This window comes from Rattus norvegicus, chromosome 20 (assembly GCF_021556685.1).
Source record: "Rattus norvegicus strain SHRSP/BbbUtx chromosome 20, alternate assembly SHRSP_T2T, whole genome shotgun sequence".
In the NCBI taxonomy this organism is placed as follows: Eukaryota; Metazoa; Chordata; class Mammalia; order Rodentia; family Muridae; genus Rattus; species Rattus norvegicus.
The window spans coordinates 50,748,011-50,768,794 of NC_141553.1; the positions used below are offsets into that span (position 1 = coordinate 50,748,011).

The 20,784-nt window shown below is 48.7% G+C and overlaps 2 protein-coding genes across 10 annotated transcripts in view; one reads left to right on the plus strand and one right to left on the minus strand.

Moving 5' to 3' along the window:
• The window catches only part of Rtn4ip1 (reticulon 4 interacting protein 1), a 39,065-nt gene extending 34,585 nt beyond the window's left edge, over nucleotides 1-4,480 (plus strand). For 7 of the 8 annotated variants that reach the window (XR_015644795.1, XR_015644796.1, XR_015644794.1 and 4 more), the window contains one exon: nucleotides 3,140-4,480. Coding sequence is in view for 5 of the 8 variants with exons in the window: in XM_087597592.1 (XP_087453718.1) it covers nucleotides 3,140-3,247 (108 nt within the window). In the remaining 3 variants the exon portion in view is untranslated. 8 annotated transcript variants of the gene reach the window in all.
• Nucleotides 4,481-7,031: 2,551 nt separating this feature from the next.
• Crybg1 (crystallin beta-gamma domain containing 1) overlaps nucleotides 7,032-20,784 on the minus strand; it is a 195,383-nt gene continuing 181,630 nt past the window's right edge. For both annotated transcript variants that reach the window (XM_087598715.1, XM_087598716.1), the window contains 5 exons: nucleotides 17,318-17,457; nucleotides 15,129-15,252; nucleotides 14,584-14,742; nucleotides 12,980-13,142; nucleotides 7,032-8,384 (listed from right to left, as the gene is read on the minus strand). In XM_087598715.1, coding sequence (XP_087454841.1) covers nucleotides 8,296-8,384; nucleotides 12,980-13,142; nucleotides 14,584-14,742; nucleotides 15,129-15,252; nucleotides 17,318-17,457 — 675 coding nt within the window. In that variant the 3' untranslated portion in view covers nucleotides 7,032-8,295. The remainder of the gene's footprint in view (nucleotides 8,385-12,979; nucleotides 13,143-14,583; nucleotides 14,743-15,128; nucleotides 15,253-17,317; nucleotides 17,458-20,784) is intronic.

Consider the following 20,784-nt stretch of genomic DNA (forward strand, 5'->3'; position numbering starts at 1 on the left):
TTCCAACGTGGACACCATTGCATTATGCAGCTAATCTCCCCATGCTGTCACATAGTCAGCCACTGGGGTGGGGGGCATTCGCTTGGCTATGGTTTGAAAGCCTCTTTTTCCCCATTGTCGTTTACAGGAATTGCTAAATGACTCATTATGCCATGGTCAGCCCTTCCGGCTCTTTGTCACAAAGGGCCTGCCCAGTCCGATTAAAGTGTGCAGCCACTGCGTGGCGGTCAGGTCAGCAGGTCAGCGTCCGAGCTCTGGCCGGGAGCACTGTGGTGAGCCTGCTTGATGGCGCAGGCCGTGGGTCTGAGTGGAGTCTGGTTTGTGCACCTGCTCGAGCCTAGTGCTTTACGGGCAAGAGGCTCAGCGAGCTTTCCAGAAGGGAGGGATGTGTGGATGGTGGTATCTGGTGTGTAAAACAACAAAGGCAGAGAGTCTCTCACAAGTGTGTACATGCCTGTCTGGAACTTACTCAGAACATAGTCTCTTCCCTATCCCCGGAGTCCACTGTACCGGGGCGCACTGGAGAAAGCCTTCTCCAGTGGATACCTGCAGGTCATCCATTTACCAACTAAATGGCATTGGGTAAACCGTGTCCCTGGAGCTCTAAGGGGAGTGATGGGTTTAGCTTTCAAATGGAACACAAAATAGCCTAAGTGCCTTCCTTTCTCTGATGAGAGAAGGCAGCTCGGCCCAGCCCTTAATGTGCTTCTCCAGGTCTGGGGGCCTACTCGGTGCTGCTGTCAGTTAGTGACACCCTCCGTAAGCAATCTCCCACATTGCCTGTCATCCTGGGGGCTGGACTCAGGCTTTAGAGGCCAGCTCTTCAGCTGACTGTGGAAGGAAGGTTAGGATTCAGGTTGTGATAACTCTCTGTAACCCCTGGCCTCCTTTCTGCTTCTTCCTGGTGGAGGTGGAAACCATCAGGTGGAAGTGACAGGCCTGTGCAGTGGAGGGAGCAGTGGTGGTGACATCAGTCCTGCCACTCGGCACAGCAACTCAGCTCTGTGCCCCAGAGTGTCCGAAGGAGGGAGTGACACCTACCCGGAAGTGTGTAACTCGAGGAGTTCCTCCAACACTGAGGGCGCTTCCCACTCGAACTGTGACTCTAGGCTTGCAGACTCGTGGGTGCAGAAGAATCTTTAGCTCTTGGGAGTATTGTGCCTGAGCTCTGAAAGTCACATCAGAGGAAATTGCATCAGATGCATCTGAATGTCATAAGCCACCTCTTCCTTTGTCAAAGGAAGAGACGCTTTAGGCTCTGAGTCAGGGTGTGCCTGTGGCAGCTGATCCTTGTCAGCAGACCTGTGAGAAGCAATCCAGGGGCTGTTCGGTGGACAGTGACTGTGTCTGCCAGGCATTTGGGAGGAGGAGGTCAGGTGGACTTCTGCATGTGAGGGTGGTGCTGGGACCTGCTCTTGGGAGGTTCTGTCAGTACTGAGTGGGGCACTGTAAAGATAGAAGCAGTACCCACACCCCACTGAGGTGGCTGGGCTGGTGTTCCTCATCCTGTACCCGCTAAGCAGTCTGCTGTTGCTAAGTGGAATGCCCAAGGCCCAGAGAGCTCACACAGGGCTCCTACCTCACTGCTTTTCAGTTTAGTGACTTAAGCACCCATTACATGTTGTCGGTATATGGTAGATGTATAAGCGTATAGATGTTTACAGTACATGTTGCTATTATAGATGTATAAAGATGTGATGTGTGCACAGATCCTTTCTGCTCTGACTAAATATATATGCAGATGTTTAAGACTAGAAAACAAGCTATGCTTGTGTGCTACTCCTGTACCACAGGGGACACGTCAGAGGCGTGCACTCAGCTGTAGGAGGCACATGATTTGAGAAGGCTCAGTGGTTCGTCGAGCAGCTCGGAGGGAGAACACACTGCAGGGGAAGGGTAGCAAGGGCGGTGAGGCCAGGGACGCAGGCCTGCAGAGGAGAGGCTAACAGACCAGAGCAGACAGAGTTCGAAGGTAACAGAGGGCCAGTGTATGGCTCAGTGTGAGCATTTGCCAAGCAAATCTCATGCCAACTTTGATTACCAGCAGGAATAGATATTTTATGTGCACTAGTGTTTTGCCTGCATTATGTTTGTGTGGGGGTGTTGGAGCCCCTGGAAACGTGGGTGCTGGAATTGAACCCCAACCCTCTGGAATTGCAGCCACTGCTCTTAACTGCTGAGCCGTCTCTCCAGCCCCATGTGTAGGGAGGGGTAGAAGGAGAGAACTGACTCCTAAAAGTTGTTTTCTGATTTCTACATATACCAGACAGCGCATTTATCTACACCCACACCACTCACACACACACCACACACACACACACACACACACACACACACACTCTACACATACCACACACAACAACACTCACACAACCATACACCTCTTACCACACAGATCCAACCATACATATTACACTACATACAACCATACACATCACACCAAACATACACACATAGCCACACACATCACACCACACACACAACCACACACATCACACCACACACACATACATCATACCACACGCACACATAACCACACACATAACACACATCACACCAAACATACACACATAGCCACACACATCACACCACACACACAACCACACACATCACACCACACACACATACATCATACCACACACACACATAACCACACACATTATAACACACATCACACCACACACACAACCACACACATCACACCATACACACACACACATCACACCATACACACACACACATCATACCACACATACAACCACACACATCACACCACACATACAACCACACACACAACCATACAGTCTAATAAATAAAATAGACTTTGCAAAGAGTGCAAATACCATGCAGCATGAAGGCCAAGGCTAGGGTGCAGCATCTTGGGATGTTAGGTTTGGGGTTGTGGTAGGGCTCTGAGCAGGAGTGAGCGAGCATACAGAGTGGGGGTGAGGTGTGGAGTAAAGGTGAAATGGAGAGTGAGATTGGAGAGATGAGATGAAAGGAGGAGAAGTCGGGAAGGGAAGCTGGAGGCCTGACATAGGCACGTGAGGAGGAGGCCGCCTGGAGGGAACCCACTGGTGCTCTGCCTCGGAGAGAGCAGTCTCCTCACCAACCATCGGTCTCTTCTTGTGTTTTGTAGATTCGGCCGGTTATCGAGCGGACCTTCCCTTTTTCTGAAGTCCCCGAAGCCTTCCTGAAGGTGGAGCGTGGCCACGCCCGAGGAAAGACGGTGGTCAACGTAGTTTAAATAGATGCGTTTAAATGGGTGCATGTGGCCAGCCTTGGAGTCGCTGGTCTCCTCGCTGAGTGCCTCTGATCAGACAGCTAGCCCTCACCAGATATTCTCCCGTTAGACTTTAAGTTTTGTGATCTATTCAAAAACCTAAGCATGGACTGGTGAGAGCGCTTGGCAGGTCAGGTTGCCCGCAGTGGAAGCATGGCCTCCTGGGGTCAGTTCCCGGAGCCCACACAAAGGAAGGGGAAAGAACTGATTGCACCAAATTGTTCTCTCACACCCCGTGTACACACCTCCTCAGTGATCAAGAAGATACACAGTGCGTGTGTGGGCACACTCGCCAGGCACACTTGTGGACCTCACAGGGAACCTTCGGTGGTCAGGGTCTCTACCATGTAGATCCGGGATAGAACCCAGGGCATAAGGTTTGGCGGCAGGTGCCTTTACCCACTGAGTCATCGCACTGGCCCAATAAAAAACTTTAAAAAAAATATGTTTTAAAAGTACCTTTAAAACTATTATTTAAGTTGATATACAGAATGGAGTTTCTTCTTGGTTCTCCATGTGTGCCATGAAATGTAGCCTTTTTTGCTAATCATTGGCCAATGCTCAGTACAAAACTGTCAGCTCCCGCACTTGCCTGGAGCAGTGGGGAAGCACGTGGTGGTTTGTTTTGTTTTGTTTTCTGTCATGTGTGTGGGGACTTTGCCTATATGTATGTGCAGCACATGGCCTGTCTTGTATCTGGGGAGGCCAGAGGTGGGTGTTGGATCCCCTGGAACTAGAATTAACAGGTAATTGTGAGCTGCCATGTATGTGCTGGGAATTGAACCTGGGCCCTCTGGAAGAGCAGCCAGTGTACTGAACTATGGAGCTGTCTCAACCTCCACACAGTGTCTGTTTTCATACGCTGCTGTCTGACCAAGCTTTGTAGGTTTTGGTGGCCTTTTTGTAGCTCAAACCCCACCATCTTGCCTTAATGTCTGTGGGATTCTAAAACAGGTCAGAACATCTCCCAAGGACCCACATGTGCAACATACACTCGTGATATATTGGGAGGTGGCAGGGTAGGTCGTCACCTGGTGTACCAGACACCAACCTGAGTAAGCTAAGGGGAACAGGCTGGTCTGCAGCCCTCCTCTGGGGCCTCTGCTTCTGTCCTGCCTCCAGGCTCCATCATTCCTTGAGTTCCTGCCCTCCATTGTGGATGGTAATCTGAGGTGTAATAAAGCCCTTTCCTCCTCAGCTTTGTTTTGGTCACTGTGGAAATCTAACTAAGACAGAAATCAGAACCAGGAGTGGGGGTTTGCTGTGAAACCTGACCACGTTGCCTGGCAAGGATTATGGAGGTATTTGGACCTTTGGGCTAGAAAAGCCATTAAGCACTTAAAGCATCGTGGGTTGTTCTGTGGGAAGCCCGGTGATGGAGTCCTGGCCTACAAAGTTCAGACGGAGGCAAAGGCTACGGTGGCCACTTGTGATCTGTTTTAAATTTAGAATCTGTGGTTCTGGTCAGCTGGGGCTGAAGAACCAGTTGTGATAAACAGACCGGAATTACTGAAGTGAATCCTTTGCTTTAACTGATGCTAACTGAATCAGTTGTGATTTAGAAGAGACCAGCATCATTAAGATAAAACCTAGAAATCTGTGGTGGCTGCTGCATTTGTCAATGTGTAGAAACAGTGGTTCCGGTTTTGAAGGCATGAATGGGGTCATGGAGAGCAGCTGAGCTGTGACACTGACAGCGGGAGGTGCAGGAGAAGCCGCTGGGGAAGGTGCTGCCTTGGCTGCAGTAGTGACCCCAGCGTATTGGAGACACCAGCACCATGGGGTGGGCCACAAGCACAGCATCAGCCCAGCATAGAGCCAACCCTGGCCTATGAAAGGCAGAGATGGAGAAGTGGAGCTTCCTAGGCCTGTGAAGCCCAGGTGATTATGAGTGGTCCCAGACATCAAGCTCTGAACATTTTCCTCAGAATTGTGATCATGTCCCTTTTTTTCCTCTTAGAATATGTGTGTGTGTGTGTGTGTGTGTGTGTGTGTGTGTATGTGTGTGTGTACAGGAACCCACAGTTCAGAGACTTGGACTTTTAAAAGACATTGAGGCTTTTTAAAAGAACTTAAGACTTTTAAAGTGTTGAAAAATTTAAAGACCGGGACCTCCAAAGTTCCATTATATTTTTTATATTGTGATATAATATTGCATGAAATCTTGGGGACAAAAAAGAAGGGAAAGGTTATAGATGACCAGTGATGTGTTTGTGTGTCAAGTTGAAAAGGGAGCAGTTGTGCTGGCTGGCTTTTTTGTCAACTTGATACAAGCCAGAGTTATTGGAGAACAGAGACCTTCAATTAAGAAAATGTCCCCATCAGATTGGCCTGTAGGCAAGCCTGAGAGACATTTTCTTGATAAAACTGTGGGTGGGTTGCCATGGCCAGGTGGTCCTGGGGTGTATGAGGAAGCTAGCCTGCAGCAGGCCTCCCTGGTCTCTGCTTCAGTTTTACTCCCAGGCTCCTACCTTGAGTTTCTGCCTCAGCTTCCTCCACAATGGCCTGTAATCTGTGAGGTGAAATAAACCCTCTCCTCCCCAAGTTGTTTTTTGTTGGTCTTTTAACAGCAGTCCATACCTAAGACACCACCATGACGTGCTGCCTCCCTGTGGGGTTGAAGCAGCTGAACCCACCTTGGAGGAAACCGCCAGCTGTGAAGCCTTCTTCCTGAGTCGTGATCTCAGATGTTGTGTCGCCCTGACCAGGTTTTCATTGTGTTTAGATTTGCCATTTACGTCCTCAGCACATCCTGAGCTCTGGAATTGCTTAGGCGTATATGAGCATTGCCTTTTGATCCTAGGAGGTTCCTTTAGGACCAGGATCTCCTGTAGCACAAGCCGAGGATGACTTAAACTCCAGAGGTGCTGGGATTTTCAGTCTGTGCTACCACACTTATCTCTAAAGCTCTTACGTTTTCCGTGGAGGCCGGGCTTCTTTGAGCAGCTACATCATGCCTCTCTGAGGGCTTTTCTGTGTATACTGTTCTCTCTCCTGACTTCATGTGCCTGCAGTCAGCCTGCATTCCTGAGTCTGTTCAAGGTGTTGATTGCTGTCTTACACTTGCCTTCCTTACTGTTCCTTAGGTGCCTGCTCCTAGCTTTCGTGTAAGTAGACCTGATTGGGGGACTCTCTACCATTCATTCCTATTAAGTATCCGTTTAGCATTAGGTGGATATGAGGTTTCCTCTGAAGTCACCCTAGAGTTTTCCCAGTGCAGACTTTATGTTCCATGTCTGTAAGTGTACAAGTAACAAGTGCGTGCATGTATACAAGTGCACCATGTGTATGTAGTGCCTGCATAGCCAGAGAAGGGTGTCAGATCTCTCGATAGTCACTGTCATGTAGGTGCTATCGCTGATCCCTTTCTCCAGTCCCTGTACAAAAACAGGACCTGGTGGTACATGCCACTGATCTCAGCACTCGGGAGGCAAAGGCAGGCAGAGCTCGGAGTTTGAGGCCTGGTTTATATAGTGAGGGGGGTGGGGTGGGGGGGAGAGGGTAGGGGGTTGGGGGTGGAGACAGACAGACAGACAGATAATTGTAAATGCCGATGCCACTTGACTTATGTCTAGACCGTCTCAGCTCTTGTCCCTGAGTGTTGCCAAGTGGCAGTGCATTAAATCCTTGCATGCACAGGGCATCTTGAACTAGAGGGCGGCTGTAAGGTTTCCTGCCTGCTGTACCCCAGTCTGCCCGCTGACCCTTGCTGGAGTGGGAGGGCTGCCGCATTGATTCCATCATGTAGTTAACCAGGAATAGGTTTATTCAAGAGAGAAACTCAAACAGGCGTTTACATGATGTCTTAGCCCACTGTGCTGTAGGGACACACACAAAAGGACCACAGGGAGTACACAGATGACATCCACAGAAGGACCAGTGAGGTACACAGAACAGGACAGACAAGCCGGGTGCCCACTCGTGCACACTGTTTGCGCTGCCGATCTTGCCTGTCGCTGGCTCCACAGAGGACGCAGGCTTGAACAGGGGAACCTCTCACAGGAGCACCAGTATTGTGAGGAGGAAGATGTGTCCCAGGAAATGTCTGGCAGGTTGACTTCAAAGGACAACGTGCTGTTTGAACAGCAGGTCTGGGCCAGTGAATCGCAGCAGTTGCTCCTGAAGTGCCCCCTGCGGTCTGGGGCCCTCTGCACCCACACTGCACAGAGCCCTTGGGATCCCTCCCTCCCTCCCTCCCTCCCTCCCTCTGCACACCTCTGTTGTCAGAAGGGAGGTACTGGTGTCCTCAGATCTGAAGAAGTCATCCTGCGGGGGCCCTAGAGAAGCCAGGCTGAAAGGTCTGTGTCTAGCCAAAAGTAGAGAGTATGGCTTCAGCATTAGGTGTGGATAGCAGAGTAAGGGGGTTAATAAATTAGGCCATAATACTGTCCCAACAGCAACTGTAAGAAAGCCATTAAACTATCTGTCGACTCTTGAGGGCAGTCCATAGTGAATTAAAGTAACCTGAGTTCGCTCATGAGCAGACTCATGATAACATCGACATGGAATTTTGTAATTTATTCATTTGAATATTAACTGAAAATAGTGTTTTGTTTATACTTATTAAGCTCCTTGGGATAAGTACGTAGGACTTGGCCACTCTGCCGTCCAGCATGGACAGTCCTAGGAAGTGTTAAGGCCAGGAATCAGAAGACTGGCGACGTATCCTCCAATGCTAAAGTCTTTTGACAACCGACTTGGACTTTTATTCTTCCCTCTAAGGGAATCCGTGTGTCCACAATCAGGGGTCTTGTCCCGGTCTTAAAACACCTACACCCTAAAGCTGCTACTGGGGCAGCCCATTGAAGGAGCTACTGAGAAAATACAAGGCAAAAAGCAAGAACAAACTATTGGCTTCAAACTCAAGTGTCTTTGAAAAGATAATTCTGTCTGCCATGGCCTTCGGTCCACTTTCCACTCGGCTCTTCCAGCAGCTCTGTAATTTTATTTTTCTTCAATAAGGTGGCCAGAAAATCCCCTGGAAATACTCCTCCTGCAGTCTTGGTTCAGGTTCACAGGACCATGGCTTCCCACACTTGCGTCAACTTCTCTGTGTTCACTGTGTTGAGGATGATATGATTTTGATCGTATTGTGCACCCCCTGAATGAAAGAAAAAAAAAAAAAGGTAAGAACTGTGGGGGAGAAGGGAGAAAGTGTTCGTTGAAACACCTGAAGACCAGAAGAGAGCCCAGAGTAAAAGTGCTGTGAGGAAAGGGGGATGGTAAAGGGCTGGGGGAGGGGGCAGGCACTCAGGAGATGAGGTCAGCTTGCTGGGGGTGTGGCTAAAATCCTCCATGGGGACCAGCAACTTCATATAGCCCTTACCTTCTGGCTCTCACTTTTCTACCCAGCTATACAGGCCAGTCTAACTACTAACTATTACCACATCTGAAATGGGGGCGTCAGGGCAAAAATCTAGAGAAGGGAGAAGCAAAAATGCTTTAAGACAGAACCGTGGAGGTGGGCACAGCTGGTGGCAGTGGAAAGAGGAAAGAAAGGCTGTAGGGAGGCAGCAGAGGAAATGAGCTCTGCATGCAGGATAAAACATGGCTGTAATTAGGCTAAAGGTTTGAAGGGTGCCCCAAAGGAGGTAGGGGACACAGGAGCCCCCACTGCTGGGAACTTGGACGAATAAAGCAATGCTGAGTGCTGCTTCGTGAGAGCCCTTTTCTCTCCCAGCACGTTTGAAAGGGCCCTTTCACGGTGCTCACTGAAAACCTGAGGTACTCTGTGTTAGAGGCAGCCAGTCCCTTCTGTCAGTAGCGGAATCATTACAACGGAAAGGGTTATCTGATTCCCCACCGTGGATTAACTATCCTTTCTGATGATTTATCTGCTTCAGCAGAAACCTCTCCACCAAGGAGCCCACCATGGAAATTAAAATCTGCACTTGGATGCAGGGCGTAGAATCATGTGTTACCCTCAGATAAGAAACAACATTCATCTCTCCCTTAAACCAGCCAAAGAGTCTGAGAAAGTAGCTGTCGAAGGAGGTCTCCTCATGTTTAAGAATCTGGCTTTTGTCAGCACCCACAGTTTCCAGAGCAGGGTGCAGTGCGTAGCACAGGGCCAGGAAAGACTTACAAGCCTCGCCTTCAGCCCCCAGCAAGTCCTGTTCTCCATCAAGGCAACACAGGCTAGACACATGGTGCGGCACTGAGGAGCTCTTCTTGTTCTCGCAGAGGACCTGGCTTAGACTCCCAGTACCAACATGGCAGCTCAAAACCACACACAATTGGTCCCAGGGAATCCAGTGTCCTTTTCTGATCTCAGAGGACACCAGACATTCAAGAGCACAGACACACGTGCATAAAACACTCATGCACATTAATATACCTAAACTTTATAAAGACTACAGACTCCCAACAGCTCAGTATCGAGGACATGGGGTCTTCAGTCCTTCAGGAGTCTGGTCCTTTACATACATTGTGTTCACTCTAGTGCCAGTAGAATCAATAGTTCTCAAGTAACAACAATCTGATTGTGTCTTTTGTCTTTGGAAAGAATTTCTCTTAGAAAACATATTTCTATTGACTTTCTGATACAGAAGACAGCGTGGGATGGGTGAATAGTTAAATGACTGTAAATCCAAACCACTTTAAGCTTCCCTGAAGGCCAGGTCCCGACACAGCTGTCACCTGTGCATTCTGAGTAGCGCCCACGCCTGCCCATCCGTCTGAGAACAGTTCTGTTGTTACAGGTATAGTTGAGTTCTTGGCACACGGGACCGAGGAGGTGTAATTTGAAAGGTTTACATCCTAATTAAAATAAATCACTAGTATTCCTGTAAACGGCAGCCTACACTAGAAAGCTGCTGTGTGGTGTGGCTGAAGCAGAAACGTTACAGATTTAAGGCCAGCATCAGGAACAACGAAAAGGTAATTGCCTGGGGTTACCCATTCTGTCCTGGTTAATATTTAGTTTCTCTGTCTTACGTAGTAGTTTGATCTGCCTATTTAGTGTACAACCTGATGAAAGTGTGAGCCTGCTCCCACTGTTGCCATAGGCTAGCCCATCTGGAATCATTCTCCAGCATTCACCAAAACAACTCACTCCCCACACACAAGGCAAGAAGAAAGACTTGATGAGGCTGCTGAGTCTTATGCCATTTTAGCAGATAACAAATGAAAACCTTAGGCTCCTAAGCACAGAAGAGGGAGAGAGCCATGGAGGCCTGCGCCTCCCTTGCCAGGATGCTGGCCGTGCAGCCTGCTCTCGTGTCCAGAAGGTGGCACTGTTTCCCCACATTCAGTGGAACAAAGTTGCGGCTGCTCTGTGGCAGAAGCCATGGAGAACCCACAAACCTACAGCTAGCCCTTCACTCCAGAGGGTGGGACTCTCAAGAGTCCATAGAGAGCAGAGCCAGCCTTTCTTCACGTTGGTGCCCAGTGTCTAACAGACTGGCATACAGTGAAGACCACTAAGAAATTAAATGAGTGCCCTAGGGACCACAGTGACCTTCATTAACCCGGGACACAGAAGCTGATCATCTCGGCAGGAAACACAGGGTTTGTTCAGCTGCACCGGGGGAACTAAATGTGGTTACCCCTCCCCCAACACACATTTACTCAGTACCTGGTCTTCCCAACTCAGAAGGAAGAGGAGGCTATGGATGGACCCAGGCAGTCTATCCCCAGGCTAGGACCCAGCCTCACCTTGTGGCAGCGTGAATGGCTCTATAGGAATAAAGGCCCGCCAGGGCCAGTGCTTCTCAAATGGCTCCCACTTGGGCTGCCTGTGAGCCGGGCCTCTTGTGTGACCATGGATGCAGGGAGGGAGGAGACTGCCCGCTTCCCACACCCGAGAGTTCCACTGCCTCTTATGTGACGCTAGTGCTTGGTTTCCACGCAGCCTGCGGTCACCTTACTCAATTTCCGATACTGTCTGTCTCTGCCTTCATCCAGCCTGGTTTGTTTGCCTCTCGGAGCGCCATCTAGCTCCTTGGGTTCTTTGTGTCTACGCTCACTGGTGATTGGTTGGCCACCCACTTACCAGAACCCCCAGGATCGCAAAACGCACGTCTGCTTCCAGTGTAGCTACCAGTGCCCCATTTTCCATTACCCAAAAGTGTCTCGAGGACCAAGATGTCGCCGTTTCTCTGCCCTGACTTACTCATTTTCAGGGACAGCTCTGCTCAGGGCCCTGCAAGCATAGGTAGCAGACTGCAGGCGGCCACTGGTGATCACCAGTTCACTGTTCATCCTTTCCTGATGGGAACAGCGAGGGTGCTAACTGCTGAAGGACCTGGGTACGGACGGCAGAGACTGACCTAGAATTCAGACTATCGGATGCTGCTGAGCTGCCCAGAGTTAAAGAGCAGCCTAGGCTCGGGTGACCCACAAACCAAGTGACTACAGTGAACACGTAGATTATAAATTATCCCAGTGGACGACTAAGCCTCCCTTCATTTACTTACAAACGTGCCCGCCTGCTGTGTTCCCAAATATTGTGTGGGTGGGTGGGTTTGTTCTAAAGTGTTTTAAAATCATCATTGGTGGCATGATTCTCGAACCATCACCCCAGCAACACCTAGGAACTTGTTAGAAAACCACATTTGGGGGCACCTCCAGACCATCTAGATCAGAAACTGTGATGGTGGCCAGAAATCTGTGTTTTAACATATCCATACCCCAGAAACTGACTACAGGTCCAGCTTGCCTTCCCAAGCACCATTCCCCTCACTATAGAGACGCCTCACTGAAACGTCATCAACCTGCACCAAATCCCTCAGGTTCAGGGACAGCTGTTCTGGTTGCCAGGTTGACCACATCTGGAATTAGCTAAAACACAAAAATGACCACTGCACACACCTGTGGGGGATTTTTGCTTAATCAAGTCATTTGCAGTGGGAACATACACGTCTGATCCAATCTTCGAGGTGGGAAGACCCAGCTATAATCTGGGCCACACCTGCTGGGAGCCTGTAGAAGAGTGGTTCTCAACGATTGACCCTTTCACAGGGGTCACCTAAGACCACAGGAAAACACAGGTACTTACACTACAATTCATGGCAGTAGCAAAATTACAGGTATAAAGTGCAATGAAAATAATTGTATGGTCGGGGTCAGCACAGCATGAGAACTGGGAAGGTTGAGAAACACCGCTATGTAAAGGGCACAGAAGAAGGACATCTTCCTCTATGCCTGCTTGCTCTAGCTCTTGATGGCAAGCCTGTTCCTTCACATTAAAGCCTACTTCCTCAGGATTTTAGCACATACTTAAGACCAGCTGAGACATAGAGTTACACAAAAAATTCCCCCCTCAGATTGGACTAAACCATTGTGTCCTTGGACTTTCCATTCATAGCCATTGTTGGGTATGCTGGACCACATTCTCAGTCATTCTAATAAATACCCTTTATATATATTCATTCATTCATTCATTCTATAAGTTCTGTAACTCCAGAGAGCCCTAATATACTGTAATTCCTTCTAAAACGCAAGCTTTCCCAATGAAATGCAGCCTTTATGTACGTTATCAACTACACTGGCCAAGTAAGAGCACAGCCTAACACTACTATAAAAAGAGCATATCGAGGGTATAGCTCAGGAACACATGCTTAGCATAGGTTAGACCTCGATTCAAACAAACCAGTTCTTGGCACCCCACAGCGTATTAGCAGCACATCGGCATTTCCCAACAGACTTTTCCTTAACTAGGGAAGGAAACAGCACGGGGAGAGAAACGGTCCTTACCTTTCACATCCAACACTAGATTTGGTTTCAGCTTGCTGTAGATCCTGCCGTCGGACTTCATGCACCAGAACTGACTGTCGACATTTTGATCGAGGGCCAGTCCTAGTTTGGAGCCAGACGTGACGAGGCTGCCCACGATGGTCAGGCAGCAGTCCTCTGCTATCTGCTTAGGAAAACAACAGACTGTCAGAGAACTCCCACTCGGAAGTCAGTCCCTGCCTGGTTTTATCCCACACTGGCCATTTCAGCTGTTAGCTGGAGTCCCTGAGGCCAAGCACCAGGCCTTTATTTTAGATGACGTGAGCGCTGGTGAGCCTCGTGAGACTCTGTTACTACTAAGAGAAGCTTCGGGACTAAGGGGTTAACACAGCACTGGTGTTTAATTCCCAGCACCCACATGGTGGCTGACAGTTGTAACCCTGGTCTCAGGGGATCAAATGCCACCTTCTGGCCCTGGTAGACACCAGGCATGCACGAGTGCATAGACATGCAGGCAAAATATCCATACACTTAAAAATTAAAACAAAAAACCCCAAGAGGAGCCTTGGTACAGTAAATGGCCCATAGCATGGTTCTCCCTGTGAGCAGTGAGCATGCTCAGAGGCTGCATCTGACACACACTTGGCCCAGGTCATGCCTGCTCTCTGTAGCTGCACTAGAGGAGCCACAGAACATTCTCCTCCCCACCCCGCCTGAACCTGGAGTTCCATTCGCTTACTCCTCCTCTTTCCTTCATGGGAAACATCTAAAGTTTTCTAAATTGGCATGCTATCCAAGTATAAAAATAGAAAAATGCAAACCTGGAAGAGGGGATTTAAAAGTTCCCCTGAAGTAACAGCGTTGCTGGCCACTAACACGATGCTACAGTGAAAGCTTATTAAAAGTGGACTGTCCTGCGTAGGGGGCATGGCTCAGCAGGAGGGGGCTCTGTTACAGTGACATGCATGTGTCATGCACACATGCACACACACATGTGAAAGCCTTATGAGCGTATTCAACATTTCACCTTGACCTACTGAAATGAGATGTTAAATAAGATGGCCGAAACGTCGGGACTGCTGAGGCTACCCCTCTTGTACTGAGATGACCCCAAGGCAGAACTCTCCTCCTTCTCAGCTCCAGTCCTTCAGCCACACATTGTCTGGGTGCTTTCTTCCGTGTGTCTGAGCAGCACCTCTGCTCACAAAAGCACGTCTGTGTCCTCCCGGGCACAGACAGAGCGAGTGGGCGTTCTCCCGCTGACTCATAGGCACCGAGTTTTTAAAGCACCGGGAGCAAACAGTGAGGCTCATACAGCAAAGGAGTAAAGAAGGGACCTCATGAACTGGCCATTGCATTTAGTGTCTGCTCTGCACATGGCTCCTGCGAGAGTACAGCGGTGAACTGTGGGACACGGGCGTGACCACGGATGCGCCAGTGCTCCAGCCCGTGGCTCTGGTTTGCTTCCTATTTTCAGTTTCTAACTGACTCTGCCTCAGCTGGGAAGTATCTCTCGGGGAAAACCTTCCCGTTTGTCTCTGGAAGCTTGTGGAACGGTGACTGCATCTACCTGAGGAGGCCAAAGGCACAGTACGGCCCAGGCCTGCACAGCCCCAAATGCTCACCCTGCACTTGATGCACCCATCCTGATAGATCCAGATCTGATCATCGGCACCGACATCTTCCATGACCTGAACTCGGAGAAGCTTCAGGTCCTCTAAGTTCCCGTTGGTTGACATAAACAGTCCCGTTGCTTTGTTTCGAAGTCTGAAGTAAATTCGTTTCTAGAAGACAGAAACCCCAGCGGTAGTTAAGTACAACTGTGAGGTCGGAAGAACTGAGATGCTGGCATCTGGAAGAATCCAGAGTGCAGCATAAGGGTTAGGGTCCTTAGCACCAGGTGGCCGGTGTGGTGCTGAGGGTCTAAGTCTGTTCTCAGGCTAACAGTGTGGGGACAGCCCAGCGTGCCCGAGGCATGGAGTGTGACAGTGAACAGCCAGAGCTGACACATGCACACGTGCCGCCATTGGGCTCGATGGCATGTCTGAAATACCCTTGCTTCGAGGTGCCTCAAGCCTCACATCCGGATACTGAGAGAGGAGGAGCCATTGTCAAGCTTCCAATGGAAACTAAAAGGACTACGCACAGCATGGAGGGAAACGCCACGTACCTGAGCAAAGGGCCGGAGGGAGCCTATTTGGCGACAGGCACTGAACTCGTACCAATTTGGCACTTCTGCAGGAGAGAGCAGGAACTGCCGGCCTCTGTAATTGCCGTACTCATAGGTGACCCATCTGCAAGGGGGACAAACCACAGCTGATGTGTCGCGTCCCCTGGGTGGCGGACCCTGACCGTTACACTGGCTCTCAGAGAGCTGTAGGTTCTCTTCTTTCCCTCCCTTTCCTGTCCTTCCCTTTTCTTTCCTGTTTTTGAAAAGGTCTCTCTGTGTGGCCCTGGTTGTCCTAGAACTGGATATGTAGATCAAGCTGGCCTGCCTCCGGGATGTGTGCACAGTCATGCCCAGCTCAGCACACGCTGAACTTCTAGTACACATCGGAGGTAAAACCAGCCTGCATTCTAGAGCATTCAAAGCTATTTTTGATAGGTAGTGGACTTGGAAGGATCAGCAGTATTAAGTATTCATGTCAGAATTCACTCTGAGAAATGGCTAAGTTTTTCTTTTCCTCCAGTAGAACAATGAGACAGTGATGCTCTGTCAGTGGGGTTCGCAGGCTTTTCTGAACGTCTTTCATAAAACATACACAGGTTGTGGATCCTAAAGGTACTGCTATCCTACATAATTACCGTTTACAGAGCTCTCATGTGTACACTGGTGAGTGTAATGCTTGGATAAAAATAAATCCTTTACAGGTGGAGGAAGGAGGGTCTACAAAATAAAGCATGTATGGAGCCGTGATAGAGCCTGTCACTTCGATGCTAATCTAAGACACATTGTAAAACAATTACAAAACGTTGTTGTTGTTTAAAATAAGAGCGGCCTTCCCTAAATCCCCAGAATGTTAAGCTAAGTTTCTTCCACCCACCTGCTGGCCTGACAACCTGAGAACCCTACGGACTGAGTACCTGATGGTCCTCCTCCTGCTCTGCCAGTCACTGGAGAAGGATGTTTTCTACTTTAAACCCCAGAGCTCTAACTGCACACATTTCATCTGTCTTACAAAACATTAAAAGCTTCATTCCTAATAATTCCGTAATTATTTTAGTGAGTGGGCTCAGCCCGTCCACCCACATCTCAGCATGCCCTAACATGTTGCTTTAACCGAAGAATGTTTCCATAGGAAAATGGACTGCACTGGTATGTATCTACTTATGCCCAAGTTTTAGAATTACCAGAGAGTAAAACTAAAATCTTCCAGAGTTTAAAAGTAATTGGCTGGTGGGAGCTGGGCATGGCGATGTGTACCCCAGCATATGGGGGACAGAGGCCTCTGTGAGCTTGAGGCTAGGCTGATCTACATAGTAAGTGCCAATCCAGCCAAGACTCCCACAGAGCCACCCTGCCAGAGAGGAAGGGAGGAGAGAGGGAGGGAGGGAGGAAGATTGGGTGGTGGTGTAACTTTGTTATTTTATTTGTGTGTGAGTTCGCGATGATCTGGGGACATGCAACAGTATGCATATGGAGGTCGGAAGACGACTGTATATACAGTCCGTTCTCATTGTGGGGACTAGACCCAAATCATCGGGCTTGTACGGTGAGTGCCTTCAGTCACTGAATCATCTGCCCGCCCTTCCCCGTTGACTTAACAATCTATACAGCACCAGCAGTCAAAGAAAAAAGTCTACCCTTTGCTCTAAAATCAGAGCATGGTCTCTCAGTCTTTCAAAGCATAAAAACAAACAAAACAAAAAACCCCAGCTCTCTCTTACTTGCTAAGAAAATGCTCCATGAATTTGCTGAGTGCTGTGTTGTGAGCTCCCCTGGGGATTTGAACCCTTAATCTAAACTTAAGCAAAAATAAATAGATAAACAAATAAACAAATGCTGGCTACGTGGATGAACGATGCTTTACTCAGGCTTGACCCACCCAGACAGAAACATGGAGGTGCATCGTGTTAACCCACACAGACAGCCAAGACCACCTGTCTGTTCATCTAAAATGATGTAAGGTGCGTTTGAGGTTCCCAGCAAGTCTACTCCCAACATTCAGTCACTCGACGATGGCATTCATTTCCGTTTCTACTGTGAGGAAATGGCGAGGCATACAGACCGAGCCGATACATTTTAAGGTATGTATATGTATGCATTCATATGTTTTTAAAAATGTGCTCCACAGGAAAAGCATATCTGTGAAAGCAAGAAAGAGTTGTCCCGTGTTAGCCAATGAACGAGTAACTCACATGCCACCGACGACCCGAACGGAGCGAATCTGCGGGTTGAACCCCAGGGATCGGAGATTGACTGTTTCGGCGTTCAGTTCTATCTTTTTTCCTTTGAAGTTTTCTCTTTCGAAAAGAATAATTGTCGGTTCAGAAAATTCCTGTTTGGAGGTAAATTTGTTCACCTGTTAGTAATGGCAAGCTTTTGTGGGCAGCCTGAAGCAGATGAGACTTCATCTACTCTTGGGGACAAGGGACCCTGCAGAGGGTCACTGTCACACACTTAGCCAGTTGGGAGGTCTCAAAGAGAGGAAGGATGGGAGGTAGGAAGCTCTCCTGTCAAAGGAGATCACAGTAGAGCAGGGACATGGAATAGCCCACTCCTAGAGATGCATGGAACACCAGTCCTATATGCATGGGACGCCAACCTTTTAATGAAATTTCATTCATCTCGAAGTGTTTTTGTTTTGCAAGACAAGGCTGGACGGAAAGCCACAGACCTTAACAGAGAGGGCCAGAAGGCTGTGGTGGCCTGGTGTCTCATGGCCAGGTGATATGGTAGTGTTCTTAGGGGCCCAGGAAGCAGTCTAGGAGCCTCCCTTTTACACGTACTTCTGGTGTCTGGAGTTTTGGTTTGTTTGGGTCAGGTCACTTGGGTTTCTGAGCCTATGTTAGATGATTGGGCACTCGAGATAGTATGGTGTAACTGTGAGCCCACTTTAATCTCCAGTAAGGAGGATTCTGTAGGCTCACGTTCCCAAACCCTCTTGTAGGAATTATTGTCCGGGAGACAAAGACCACAGGTAGAAGCCGCAGACATTTTAGAGAGGACAGCAGCTCCCGACTGATTTTCAGACAAGAGAAAAGTCGACGTTTATGCTTGTTTTCATGTCACAGACCTCTGCCCCAGTCTCTGAGGATAATATTCCCAATATCATAAATGACACATGAAAAAAAGCACACAGGGACCAACCTGCTTCAAGCTGTGTAGCAAGGGTGAGCTATAGTTCTGCTCATTAATGTGGCTGTGCCCTGATGTACGGGACAGAGTCCGTCTGCCGTCAGCGAACGGCAGAGTAGTGTGTGAAGACTGGTCCGTGTCCCAGGAATTACAATACATAAAACACACGGAGGGGACCAGACAAGAACTATGGGAGTACTATTTTGCATGATTTCCATATACGTAGAGATAGCATGCCGATAACATCCTAAACACTGAAATATACTGTCAGAAATAATGTCGTAAATACTCAAGTTAATAAAAAAAAAATGACAGCAGTAAAGAAAAAAAAAGAAAAATGTCGTGTGGGAAGGGGTCCCCCTTTTGTGTGGGGTTCGGTACAGTTGAAACTGCACAGGGAAAAGGGTGTGGCTCAGTCATACGACGCTTGCCTAGATGCATGAGGGCCTGTGTTTGGTACCCAGCACCACAGAAACCGCTAACTTGGACACACAAAACATAGAATTTCATTCTGGTAGATCTGGGATAGAAACCTGAAAGGCTGTCACCTGTAAGTGACCAAATGATGTAAATAGATGTACCAAGAAGGCATGGCACCAGGAAATGCAAATATATTCGTGTAAGCTTTTGGAATTCTAGGCACATTAATTTTTTTTTTAAGTCCTATTTCATGACCTGGATTGTTTGGAACAGGGTCTGATAGAGGCCCCTGCTGGGCCCAGATTCATTACGTGGCCAAGTGTGACCCTGAACTTGTGATCCTTCTCCTCCTAACTCCCGAGTGCTGACAGTCCAGGCAGGCACTCCCCCAGCTGAGCCACATGCCAGCCTTGCCTGTAAGCTGATGAGTCGACACCGTCCCACGTGTCATTGCTGCTGTCCCTGCCTCAGCAGCATCTTAGTTTATGTAGGCAAGCAGGCAGGTGCCGTAAAGCCAACACACACGTTTTTCCTACAGTTAAGGCTAAGCCATAGGGATGTTTAAAGCATTTTATGAGACTAGCTATTGAAAGCAAATAATAATTTCCAAAGCTCTAGGCACACCTAGGCGTGAGTATGCGGGCATCATCTTCCGGCTTTGTTCCATTTAATGTATTAGTTTGATTAGCTTACATGGAAGGTCCTGTTGAAGGAGGGACACTGTCACCAGGATTAGAACAACAAAGCTAATAGCCGGGTAGATGGAAAGAGGGCTTAGTGATTGAGAACATTTGTTGCCCTTGCAGAGGACCCTGGCTCAGTTCATAGCACCCGCCTAGCAGCTCACAACCATGGTACCAGTTCCCAGGAATCCAATGTCCTCCTCTGGCCTTTACAGGCCCTGGCATGTGGTACACAGGCAAAGCACCCATCCATATACAGGGTTGGAAAACAACATAGTGATCACAGGCTAAACCACAAGGAATTTCTGCAGACTAATAATGAGAGGCAGAATCTAGAGAAAGAGGTGGCTAACAGAAACCCCAAATGACATGTGTAGGAGACCAAAGTGCCAACGGTGAGACAGCCTGGGAGGGAGGAGCTCTCAGTCTGACATGGCCCTGTCTGGCATGGCTCGCCAGCAGAGTGAAGTGCTGGTCTACACTGAAATGCAGCATGTCCATCCTGGGTAGCCCGGGGGACCCCTTCCCTCACAGGTCCACAGGGATTCAGGAAGCAGAGGAGGCAGAGGACGAGACAGTTACAGTCCATCAACTAGATGGTCAAGCAACAAGAAGGACAGCTCTTCAGAAATGGTAACATTGATAACTGAATGATAAGAGTGAGAACTGTATGTAATTATGGTATAGAATTAAAGGTTCTACCTACACACTTTTTAAACACATGCATTTTACAAGAATACTCAAGCTGTGTTCATATCCAAAGCATGGCTACGAGGGGGAGAGGAATGGAAAAAGAGAGGACATGGGAGAAAGTGGGGGAGGGCCCTAAAACTAGCAGATGGCGGTTGTGCATGTGAATATATGAATATTCAAGTAAGAAGTCAGAGAGAGCAAGTAAGAGACCTGGTTTTAACAGATAAAGTGCACAAAAGCTGGGGGTCAAGAGATGGTTAAGAGTGCTTGCTGTTCTTCCAAAGGACCCAAGTTCAATGTCCAGTACCCACTTCTGATAGCTCTCTCTGCCTGTAACTCCAGTCCAGGGGATCAGATGCCTTCTTCTGACCTCTGAGGGCAGCTACACACGCGCGCGCGCGCACACACACACACACACACACACACACACACACACACACACACTCATATACACACACACACTCATATACACATACACACACACACTCATATACACATACACACACACACTCATATACACATACACATACACATACTCTCTCACATACATACACACTCAACCCCCACACACGCACAAACACACACACTCACACACTCATACATACACAATCACACACATACACACACTCAAACACACACACTCATGTACATGCACACACATGCACCATAAATAAAAACAATAATATGTGCAGGGTAGAGTGCAGCTGTAACCCGAGGAAGTCCTAGCCGCT